Source organism: Labeo rohita, chromosome 9 (genome assembly GCF_022985175.1).
Source record: "Labeo rohita strain BAU-BD-2019 chromosome 9, IGBB_LRoh.1.0, whole genome shotgun sequence".
Classification (NCBI taxonomy): domain Eukaryota; kingdom Metazoa; phylum Chordata; class Actinopteri; order Cypriniformes; family Cyprinidae; genus Labeo; species Labeo rohita.
In genome coordinates this window covers 23,517,892-23,530,772 of record NC_066877.1, presented here as the reverse complement: position 1 = coordinate 23,530,772, position 12,881 = coordinate 23,517,892, and the positions used below count along the sequence as shown (strand labels likewise).

General features: G+C 36.6%; 1 protein-coding gene across 1 annotated transcript; it reads right to left on the bottom strand.

The window, feature by feature from the left end:
- Positions 1-2,505: 2,505 nt before the first annotated feature.
- Positions 2,506-11,210, bottom strand: shox (short stature homeobox). The gene is made up of 6 exons (XM_051118260.1): positions 10,857-11,210; positions 9,311-9,519; positions 6,765-6,822; positions 6,401-6,489; positions 4,762-4,977; positions 2,506-4,481 (listed from the first exon to the last, which is right to left on the bottom strand). The coding sequence occupies exons 1-6, from the start codon at positions 11,107-11,109 to the stop codon at positions 4,392-4,394; spliced, it is 915 nt and encodes a 304-aa protein (XP_050974217.1). The 5' UTR covers positions 11,110-11,210; the 3' UTR covers positions 2,506-4,391.
- Positions 11,211-12,881: the final 1,671 nt, after the last annotated feature.

The window sequence follows — 12,881 nt, the reverse complement described above, 5'->3', positions numbered from 1 at the left end:
TATATTTTAGTTATGTCTAACTGAAGGCATAATTGAATTTAAACAACATAAGCTTTCGCAAAATATATACAGCATCCCATTTAAGCCTTTTGTTGTGAAAATGGAATAAACAGGAAACACTTTCCTCTGAACAGTAAACAAACAGAAACTGTTTCCGTTGTTATGCATTGTCAGACTTATTGCATATTTTACTTTTAATTGAGTTGAATAGGTTTTCAGCGGCCTGATCTATATTTCATATAAACACACACTTTATAGTATAAAGGCTTTTTTAATGTTTTTCCAAATGAATTGATGGTAATTTGTAATATCTCACCTTTTCAGAAATATTGGTCTTTGTGACCACTTTTTGTTTTGAGACGATCAGGTTTTTAAACCTTTCAGATGGTTTTTTAACTTCTTACAGGTAAACCACCAAGGTACTGTAACTTGTCTCTCAAAGTGGAGGCTAACAGATTTTGAACTGTAACTTTTATGCTGCAAGAGAAATGGCACCTAAAGAAGACTCTTGCTGCTTTACTATTCTGTTAGATCCAGGTCCTGTAGGGTTTTAGTTTGATACTTCAAAATACAACAGATTTAGACCGAGTAAGAAAGCAATACCAGACCAAGAAAACGGCTAGCGCATTGGTTGTGATTTAATGGCTCTAAAAAACAAAAACGGCCCCAGATGGACAAATTGCTGTCAGCCGTTGTTTGACAATCTTTCATTCTCCTTCAAGTTTTCATGGTCAAACCAATATTAAGGCTTAATTTACTGAAGACTTTTGAATTACAATCGCTCTGAACAGATTTCTTTGTTTAAAGCTCATTTTAATATTTCAGCTGTACCCAGCCCTTCCACGCTTTAAAGTCTGCCTCTGGACTGTATGTGTTTTTTATTGTTTTAGCTGCATGATAGCTTGCTTTCATCGATTCAGTACGTCTTCATTTTAAGTGGCTGATAGTTGAACACAATAACATTTTACAGTGTTTTCTCCTACAACTTAACACAAGGAACCAAAAATTGGCTACAAACGTGTTTTATTGTCAATTGAATCTGGAGATGTTAGCTATTGTCAATACACTGACCTCATATAGTTTATATACCTAAACAACTGAAGTTCACCTCTAGAGCGTTTCTTGTGTTTTTGCTTGAATTCCAGTGCTTGAATTCAGAACACCTTTTCAAATAAGGAATTGTAAACATTCAAATATTTAAAAAGTTCTTGAGATTCCAGGTTACTTACTTTATTCACTCTCATTAATTTTGCATAGAAGGAGAACGTTTACGGCAGAAGAACAGATGAATGTTTTCCAGTCACTGAAGCCCAGCTCCTTGTTCATTTTGCCAATTGCTAATGAAAGAGGATGTCAAAGACTGAAGTTAACGTATCTTAAAGTTAAAAATGCACTCGAGCTCCTGAAGACCTGATGTGGACGCTTAGAACTTCTCCAACTAGAATTCCCAACATCATCTTTCTTCTTTAGAGCCTTGTTGAAAAGATTTAAACGGTAAACATTTACTTGCACTTACAGGGAGAAAAAGTATTTATGTAAGTTATGCATGGACATACAGTCTGGCTGGTTGATAAGGCTCACGTGAAACTAAATGGTAGCATCTGTTAAGTTCAATGGCAAGATGCTCGAATAAGCCACGTTTTTGCTATTTCAAAATGATTTCATTGTCCTATGTAGAAAATAATTCAGCATTTCATGAGACGTCTCTCATGAGTTGTCTCTACCGCAAATGTACAAAAATGAGATGTATCTTCTATAGTTTTTCATTATATGCCAGTGCTACGATAAACGTTTTATTATAGAAACCAAAAGGTACATCAGCGTTAGTATTGTCAGCCATACGACTGCAATAAACTTCAAGTCACTTTTAATGTGAGCAATAACACTGATTCAATAAAAAATAAAAAAAAAGTTTAGTTTAGTTTACTTTTAATTAAAAGGTTTCATAGGCTGCTTGCTTGTCTTTATTTGTGACTTGCGGCCAGTATAAATACCTTCGTGTGTTTGTGCATGTTGAAAAAGAAGCCGTGACGTGGTGTGGTTTGATTGATGGCGGTTCTACGTTGCCAATTATTAGCGCACATAAAAGGATGCTGTTATGTTCTGCTTCATCCAGCAGACCCCAGCCAGAGGTCATTGCCTAAATGTGCGGGTATCAGCCTCGGCCTGTATCACTCCATCTTGATGTATGAGTGCTAAGCTACAAATTAAACGTGGTCCGACCTTTTAGGGGGTACTTGCTCAACAGGACGCCATTTGGACTAATTTCTCCATGCGATTTAGACAAAAAGCCACTATGTTGCCTGCAATTACTTTGTGTACACACATCTGGATTTGGGTTTCCAGATGCAACAAGGCATCCAAAAAAAGGCTTTGGTGACTGTGGTGTTGGTTTAGATGTACGGAGGGTTCAGATCCACATTTGGATGATTCTCATTTCATTTGAATCAACCTTTGGCTCCTCTATAAAGTCTTGTAGTAATATTTTTAACAAATACGAACGTGTCTGAACCAGAGCAACCTTTATTCATAAAATTGTAGAGGGCCACAAAGTTTTACAAACTCTATTACAAATATTTATAACTTTTATTGATAGATTACTTGTACAAGATGTACATTCTTTTTTTTTTTCTTTGTGAAACAACAGAAACAAAAAAAAACTCAATGGTGAATCATGTTTGGGCATGCTTGCATATGCAATATGATGGGATACAACAAATTCCTTGGAGCATCAAGAAAATCTCAACACAAAGTCTTATGGTTTCATCCACCATCCCTGAAATGTTTGTAAACTCAAACACGCTACATTTTAGTCAAACAAATGTACTGCAGTCACACGTTTGCGTAAAACCATTGCAAATGTTAACATTTAAAAAATATATAAAAATAAATGCAAAGCCATGTAAATATGTACACTTGAAATTCGACTATTTAACATTTATAAACTTTCAGATAAAATAATAAATAAAAGCACCTATGACGTCAATTAAAGAAACAGAAACATTCCTAAACAACCGTAATGGTGAACAGCGAAAACAGCCCACAATGTTAGAGGTAGACCTGACCAAGATCTACTAGCGTAGTTCAAAGGCAATTGATGTCTGAACTGGCAATCTGTTTCATAGTACGGTCATGGAAATAATACTGTTAAGCTTATTGTATTCAATTCATGTGGGGAAAAAAAGACTGTGGATGCAGTTGCTGAAACGCATACTGTAAATGATTCTGGAGCTTTAAATTAAATAATTCTACCTCTATTAATGTGATCAAATTGTTGTCTTTGGTGGATTTATTGTGTTTGCTAAAAACCAGATGCGTTTATGACCCATAAACCTAGAGCATTTTTGTACAGTGTCAAATGAATTTTCCTTTTCTGCTTTGAGGTGATATCAATATCTCTTTAAATGCACGTGTACAAAACTATATTTGAATACCGCTGAACTTCGGGAAGTTATGGCACGTTGCAAACGAGTTAGCAAATTATCTTTCACACAGCTTTTAAAGATGTGTTTGTGGTGAGGAACTTTCAACACATCGACATCAGTGCCAAAAACCCAACAACTTAAAAATCATTGTTTAATTAGCAAACATCAACCGCTATATTACGTTTTCCATATTTACAGTATTGCACTTAACTGCACATAATTGCATTTCAGTTAAACTGATGTTTCTTAAAATGTTAAATTACAAAGTTGCAGTTACGGTTTATCCTTTTTGAAACGAACGAACGAAAGAAATAAACAAGTCATTTCAATGTATTTCAGCAAAACGAAAGCCAAATTGTTGTTTCCCCCTTACATAAAAGTAGCATATCTCGCATTAAGGATTGTAAACCCCTCGATACAAGACCTGAAGTGCAAAAGCTAGGTTCACTTCTATCCCAGGACACATCACATAAAAAAGAGAGCACAAAATATGAGAATGAAAGCTAAAGTCCATACACATGCCCGGAAGGAAATAACAGCAACCTTCCAAAACAGAAAGAATCATAAGAATTCCACTAAAAACCAGGCGATTGTACCATTGATGTTATTGCTGTTTCCAGTCTTTGTCCACAGCAGAATGAACAATGAGAAGAAAAAAAAAGGTAAAAAAATGCAAATAACGGCTTTAGATATGAATTGTAGTGGAGGGTTATCATGGCAGTGATCAACATAGATGTATGTCAGTTACAATGGAGGCCAGCCCCAATAGGTCTATCCTTCAATTGAGCACGTGCACTAGGCAGCGGCACAGTGGTAGGAGGCAAATATGGCCGTCTCTGTCTTTTGGCTTTGAGGTTGAGATTCCAAAGTTTCAGTGTCTGTCCGTAAAAACACAACCTCTAGCCTCACTCTGTGTCTGCCTTTTGCTTTTTTTTAAAAAAAGTCTTCTCTCCTAAACGCTGGTTTTCAGACAGACATCCAGACATTTTTGTACGGTCCTGGGGCTGTGATCTGTGCCTGGAAAGGGCTGAGCCAGTGGCCTCCAAGAAGTCCTGCCTGTTGGGCAAAAAGTAAAAGGTGATTCATTGGTATTTAATTACCTTTCTCTACAAGTGGTTTGTTTTGGCAGCTGGTTTTTTGTGACTTTTTTTCTGTCTCTCATTCTCTCTCCCCTTACACCCCTTTTTTTCTCTTTTGTTTTTATTTTGTTTTGTTTTAACTGTGAGTGTCACGGCCTGTTCACAGGCTTAGTCTTGTGTTAGAAGCAATTATCAGTTCAGAGCAGCAGAGAAGCCCATGGGGGTCAGAGTCCCAGCGCCTCGGCGTGTTTTCTTGCCTTGAGTCGCAGGTCAGCGATGCTGGAGTTCTTGCTATTGCTCTTGGCAGCCGCAACCACGGCGGCCGCCGCAGAGGCCGAGTCTGCCAGCGACGCGATTGGTAATCCAAAGGGCGGGGGCGGGAACATCAGATAGGGAGCGTGGGCCGCGAGGTGTGGGTGCAGGTGAGGATGGGAGTGCGTTCCGACCCCCTCCAACTGTAGCTGAGCTTGGACCTGCGGGGCGAGCAAAAACAAACACCGAGTTAGTCAGCGGCCGCGGGGTCAGCTCGAGGAGCGCCAGGGATCCGGTTTCAGGCTCGGACACCCCTCCGAAGGTTTTCGCTAACTGTGTGCTTTCAGTGAAAACAGTCAACTCGCTCGGTGCGTTCTTTTTCGTCTGATCTCCAGCTGAATTATGCAATGCGCTCAGACAGCTTAATAGTCAGAGAACTTTCATCAGTTGCAAATCTCAGCATATTAGTTTGATCCACGCCGAATCTTTCCATACAACCGTTAAAAGCTGCAACATCATGTAATCTTAATTATATATTCAATGGCATAAATAAACAATTTCGCACCCAAAATATTCATTCTCATATATATAAATATTTATTCGCACGGCTCCTAGGGGAAAATAAAAAAGATGTAAGCAGGCAGCATAAAATATCAGGTTGCAGATTCTTAGCAATTATTTCAGTAAGATGAGGTGAAAATTAGACATCCGCCGACTTAAAAAGTGACTTATTTTTTATTTTCTTTTTTAGTATTCTTCTCATGTATCTTTCTCTGCACAAGGATCATAAATATTTCAAAGCTTTACATTTTGCAGTCCAACTAAAATACAACATCTGACAAGCTGCACAAGTTTTTGACACTGGCAAAGAATGTTTTACCAATGTTTCTTTTTTCTGCTTTCCACGTGAATGCGAAACATAGGGAGGTTACTTTGAAAGGAGGATAAATAATGCCAGACCTGGTAGTCTGTTATTTTTGGAAAATAATCAGGTATGAATGCAGCCTGTCTCATCTGACTTTCTTTGCTGCTCACAATTCCTAACCACAGGCCTCCTGACTTTGTGCTTGGCACTTGCATTTATTTTAATTAACTCTCTGTGAAAATACTCATAAAAATTAAAGCAGCCCCTTGCTCCAGTGTCTCCACAAATCAGTCAAATTGGACTGTGCAACCCCTCTACAGGGGCAGTCAGAACAACAGGTGGTGGACATTTGTGCTGTTCAGTATGCAGTCCTCACGCCTCGGCCCTGCCAATGCTGCTCAGTGCCAATAACCATCAGTGCGTTATTCCTCTCTTTCATAATCTCTTTTATCTGCCTTTCCCTCGCTGTGCTATTAGCTTAATTATGGCTGCTCTCTCGTCTGCCTGATGCAGACAGTTCTTCACCACCAGATGAAATGTCTCTCGGTCCCTCTTATCTCATTCGTCTCTCATCGGGCCCCGGAGGTGAAAGGTTCGCGCCCTTCGCACGACGCACGGAGACTAGCGTCACATCAGATTGTTTGCCAAAGCCTAAACATTTCTCGGCCGCTACTACTAGCTGGTTAATATGACGGAGCGAGACGTTTATTCAGTCCACCGAACTGCACATTTGCACGTCACAGAACACGCCATATAATGTGTAACTTAGTTCTTCCTACCTGTTGAAATGGCATTCTGAGTGCGCCCATATTCACGTAAGGAGCGACCCTGCACGCGTCCAGGTGACTCGCGGTGCCCAAAATAACACCTGCATAGAAAAGAATAATAAACGAGCAGAGTTAGTCATAATGATTGTTTAAGTAGATTGTATCACCAGTTACATCAAGTTTAAAATGTAATAATTCATAAAAAAAAAGGTGTGTGCACATAAGAGCTGCTGGCTCAGGAGCACCCAATTCCACTCAGCCTTATAATGTTCCGTAATGAATTTGATTTAAAAATAAATAATAAAATAATAATAAATAATACACAAAACAATGAATAATTATGTTTAATTATTAAAGGATAACTTAAGCAGTTTACCTTTGTGCATTTGATTTTCCTGTTTTCGGCATTTCGCTCTTCTGTTCTGAAACCATACCTAAAACAGAAAAAAAACACGGTTATTCTTTGTCGTGTTCACCACCATTTACTACTTTTTTATATATTACAGATTAAATTACAGAAATGTGCAAATTTGTCATGTTTAATTCGTGCATGCAAAAACACTTCCGATTTTTGTTGGCTCTCATAATCGGTCTAGTTTATTATTTTATGAGACATTTCAATTGGAAAAGCGAGTTCTGTTATTCATTGTTTTACAAATCGCCTTAATAATTAATATTGCAATTTTTATCTTATACACAAATGAATTCTGTGTGTATTCTTTGGCTGGGTCTACAATTAATACATTTCCGTTTTCTTATTTTCTTTCTTTAAATGAAATAATATTGGCCTACAAGCCCTTGTCTAAGCACCATGTAAGCTAAATGACAATTTCACATCGCTGAAATTTAGGCCTGTTTTTATATAAATGTTTTTTTCAATAAAATCAACTTGCTGCATCACATAGGTGCTTGAAAATGTGGGAAATATTACATGTGAACATTTTAAATTAGGTATGCAGTTTTCCATCACTACTCGCTTTGGTCGGTTCAGTTAAATCAGGCTATTAGCGCTGCTTTTTCAACTCTCAGACTCGCTCATTAAAATTTAAAAGGAAACGTCTGTCAACCTGTTTTTTGTTGTTTTTTGTAAGACACTGATTTTTTTTATTATTATGAAATCTATTATTATTATTATTGTTATTATTATTATTATTATTATTATTATTATTATTATTATTATTATTATTATTATTCAATGTGTGACTTTTAGTGCGCCACAATGAATGCATCATATTTCAATCTTTGATCGATTGTAATTATCCAGCACTATGCTATAGGGAAAGTGAGCTACACTGGTTTCGACAGTTATTTCTTCATTAAGGACCACTCAATGATGCGGTTCACAAATACCCTAATCTGATTTCCTTTTGATTTTTATTAGAGACAGTGAATAATGACATTTAATTTAGCCCTGCACCAAAAACCGAAAGATATTAGTCGTAATTGAATTACTGCCTTCTCCTCACTGAGGTCTCATAACTTTCAATTAGATTCTTGACAGCTGGTCGGCGTGGGGCTTCTATAGAACAGTATAGTAGCAGGTCCATATCAACTAAGCTAGCTCACGTCCATAGCGTTTAACTGTGAATTTTCAGCGAAATTTGCAATGTGATACGAGTCATAAAATGTCTTTGTGATGCATCATACGGAGGCGTTTTTAACGCGGTCTGAATTTTTGGGTGCATCAAATCACAGATCTGACCTATTATTTTGCTCTCCTCTTTTAATCTGATTTCGCCTCCGCCTCTGAAACATTAAAAAAAATGTCGTGCTTGCAAGCTGTCACACTGGCAAACAGTGTTACTTATTTTCCCATTACATTTTGTAACACGGCCTATGTCACTGTAGGAGTTAAGACAGAATTGAATTATTCCTAATACATTTTTATAGGAACAGTATATCAAGCCAATGGCAGATATTACAAAGATAAGGTTGGAGAAAATGAGGTGAGTGACATAAGAAGGTATCCCCTGCAGCAGCGGTTCAATCTCTTCATTAATTTTAATGATGTGGTTAGATCTTTCTGCAGCACATAAGCAAGTTTTCCTTTGAATATAGCTGCTGCTGCAGGAACTAAAAGGCTATTTCATATCCACACCCACCACTGAAACTGAACCCGCATAAATCGAAAGATAACAGACATGCTTTGTGTATGAGTGAACAGAACAACCGTCTCCAAATGTTAAACAGCTCAGGCGCAATGGTATCGTATACAAATTTAATTTAGCCTACTTAAGCAAATGTGTAGGAGGAATGAAGGCCTAGCGCTAGTCACACTTACTATTTCTATTATTGATTTGATTATTCCCCCCTTGCCAGTTCACTTCTCTGTAACAAACACGTATTCCTGAGAAGGGCTTAACAGTACTTCGCAAATAGATTTCCTGTTATTTCTAACTTTACAGCTGCTAACAAAAACCATTTAGTTTTCCATGTACATTAAGTAATCAGCGTCATAAATTCCTCTAGGCATCTGAACACATGCAGCAGCGCTATAATAGACGACTTAGTATCTCTATTACTAATATTAAATGTAAAGCAATAAACATTATGAATAATCTCCGTGGACATTATTTTTCTCAATTACGCTACGCTGAAAGTGCAAGGTATGTTACTGTTGTATTTTCACACACGGGCCTTAAACTATTTCGAGAACATGTACGTTAAAAAATGAAAAATAAGTGGCACACAGCTCTCATTTGGCATCCAGGTTATTTGCAGTTCCATTAAAAGGCGCATGCATTCGTTTAAAAATGAATGCTTCTAAACTATTAACGTTTGAATGTAGTCATATTTAATATTTGCCAGTTTTTATCTGTTCTAAATTAGTTTTTAGAACGTGCACCTCTTTCATAGGCTATTAGAATTTTTTTTTAAATAACAAAAAGAATCAACGGAGAGTATGGAAGAATGGGATCTTACCTGCACCCGGGCCTCTGACAGCCCCAGCCTCTGACTCAACTCCTCCCGCATGAAGGCGTCCGGGTAATGCGTCTCATCAAATAAGCGCTCCAGTTCATTCAGCTGCTCTAAGGTAAAATTTGTCCTGCTCCGTCTCTGCTTCAGTTTACTCTGTGCGTCCTCGTCCTCTGATTTCACATCCTCCTTCTTGTCTTTGCAGTCGTAAATTCCTGTGAAAGTACAACATAAACACATCAACAAAGTACTTCTTTTAAAGCGTTCATTTGTTACACAAGTGTTTAGAAGATTGGAGATGGCGGCTGAGAAGTAAACAACATCGGGAACTAAATAAATCTAATTAATACGACATGTCAACAGAGAACACGTTTTAAAAAATTAGCTTAAAAAAATAAAACAATTTTGTTAGGTGAAATCCAAGAATGAACAGTAAAAAATTGCAGCTGATTTGAAACAACATAGTACATTGTGAAAATCGCTTTTCAAATAGGCCTAAAATTGACTTTAGGCACAAACACGTAGTCTAAATGTTCTCGATATTTTTATATGCATAATTAAGCAGATATGTATATTTAAGGACATGGATAAAGAGATTAGATTGTGTATTTCTAAAATTATAGGATCTTGGAAAACATTAGAAGTTTACAAAGAGCTAATGCAGCTCTGCACTTAAAAAAAAAAAAACATAAATAATATATATAGAACTGAGTGTTCATTCCAGGGTTGTGAACTGTGTATTTGCAAGTTTTGGAAATCAAATGTAAACTTACAAAACTTGGTGCTACTGCAATCATTCTCTCTATTAATTCTGTGAAGTGGTCTTTTTTTTGCTTTTAATGATTATCAGTGTCCTTTAAATGTATTATTATTAATAATAATATTATTATTATTATTATTATTATTATTTGGGTGTTGTATTCCAAAACAGTTTGTCATGGGCCTGCCACGGTGGTCATTAAACGTCTTTCTTCACAGTTTCTAGAAGCAATCCCGTTTTATATTAAATCTTAATTTTAAAATGCTATCACCCATATGGTTCTGTGTTAAAAAAAAATTACTCTTTATTTACACAAGTGCTGTACGTAAAGAGAAAATAAGTGTCTTTACTCATTTCCTGGCAATTTAAGGAACGCTCAGGAATAAATTGATAGATCGTCCTTTCAAATTTGACAAGGGCCTATTGTTTTGACTGTAATTCGTCAAATGCGAGTACAGACTTCTCTTTCTATACATTTATTGCGATTCTCTTACTTCAAACTGCCCATCGTGTATTTCTGTTCTTTTACGAAAGAAAACAGTTCTCTACACGGCACAACGAACAAGTGCCCATTGCATCAGCTGAATACAGCTTGAATTTCTTCACTCGCATGCTAGTTAGCTTCTGAAGACGATCGAAATTTCTCTTTAAGATAATGAAAATGACCTCAGTATACAGTCGTTCAGGCTTTATAGATATTTTAACAACGTCAAATCGTATTCTGGCGAACATCTAATCGTAAATGCGTCTGCAGCGAAACACATTATTACACTTTGCGTAAGTGCAACTCACCGTCAGTAGCTCGTGTCACGTTAAACTCCTTCAATTTCTCCTTTTCCAGCTCTACGTGCTCCTTGTAAAGGTGTACCGGACAATGGTTGTTGTTGGTTTCTGTAATCTCCTGAAGGTTGGTCTCCGAGTTTCCCAGCTCTCTGGCTCGGGCTAAACCACTCTCCAAAACTTCCCTGTACGTGATGCTCTCTTTGCTGCTCTCCTTGCTTTTCTGATCGAAGGATTTCGACACGAACGCCGTGAGTTCTTCCATGGCTGATTACAGAAATCCACTTTAAAATGTATCTAACGCGAATCTTTTTGTCTGCTCAACAGTGAACTCGGCGATATGTTTGCGTGTAGAAGGTTTAGATCACTCCTGCTGTTATGTCTGTGTTTTTCAGATCACACTATTTATACACGGCCACCTCAGCCCGGCCCCCATCGCCATCATGTCTGGAGTCATTACAGGCGCTTCTGAATTCAACTTTCAGCGGCTTTTCCTCAAATCAATGCTGCACTGGATGGAGTCCCCTTAATTTAATTATAATTAATTAGGATTCCTACAGTGCCGTGTGGTCAATTGGAAATGGGGAACCGTGTTTAATTAATTCTGCGATAATTTCACTGACGCAATTAGAGGATATGAATATTGCAGCATGGCATTATCAGTTCATTTTGGCATATTGACGTTAACGTGGACGGAGACTATAGAGAATGTGATAATGGAAGTTAGAGAAACTAGTCGAGCGAAAATAGACGGCGGAAACTTGCACGGGTCTAATTTGTGGACAACTTGTCGATGTTTTCATCGACAGTCATTTTTTAAATTCATTTAGCTAGTTTGTCGCATATAGCTTATTAATTGTAAATGTAAGCTGCCCAAATAAAGCATTTTAAAAGTCATTTATTATACGTTTTTATATTTTAATATCATTCATTATATTCTTATATAGAATTTTACACTGCATTAATAAATCATATTTTATATATTAATCATGCTATCTTAAGATATTACTGATTGATATGATATCGTAAACTGGCCGCTTTCTTACAGTTTGCATTCCACTTGGATGTGCTTTTATTTTATTAGAAAAAGTTATTTCATTCAGCAATTAAAAAACATTGTTTTTACCCAAACATTCAAATAGATGTAAAACATTTAAAACTTTTTAAAATATATATATAAATATATATATATAAGAAAACATTTGGTGTGATTTTTTTTTTTTTTTTTTTTTTTTTTTTTTAAGAACAAAGTGACCTGACGCCTTTGCAATAATTGTTTTAGTTTAATTGTATAGCCTACGTCGCAGTTGCAGGACGCAAGTCATTTTACTGCACTTTTGATCATAATAATATATTGTATGTAAAAATATGCAAGGCATATATTTGCCTTAACATCCAGTCATTATTTAAAACGGGCTACTAAATCCTCTCAGCATTTTAAGAATTAAAATATTTTTACATGCAAGTATTCTTAGAAGTGAATTCTTTAAAGTGTAAGATAAAATCGATAATCCATCAATGACATAATCACGAGCATTTATTTCTAGTGTGGTTATTTTAAAAATGCATAAGACACTCGGATATGCTGCTATGATATTATCGCATGCACGGATCAGTGCAGGGCGAGAATAAAAAGGGCAGAATCAAAAGGATGTTATGATCCCCTGTGAATATTGAGCACCGTGGTGTGAAATCGCTCATGTAAACCTCACAGATGACGTGTTTGATAGCGCTTTATTTATTAAATCCATCCTCATTTAAGACTGCAGCCCCATATTTGAATATTTTTCCAACGTATGACCTCGTGGTTCATTTTTTCTCATTTCAGTTTTTATTTAAAGAAATCACTATTCTTCCAAACGACCATTAGAATTTTTGTGTTTGCTATTTTAAATTATAGTTATTTTTCTTCTAATAAAATAATAAAAATAATAATTCAGATTCACATCATTTAAACTGTGGTCACTCTTCTAATGAAGCTATTATTTTTGCGCAATAGTGTTGGCTATATTTAAGCAGCGATGCTGGATAGAAACT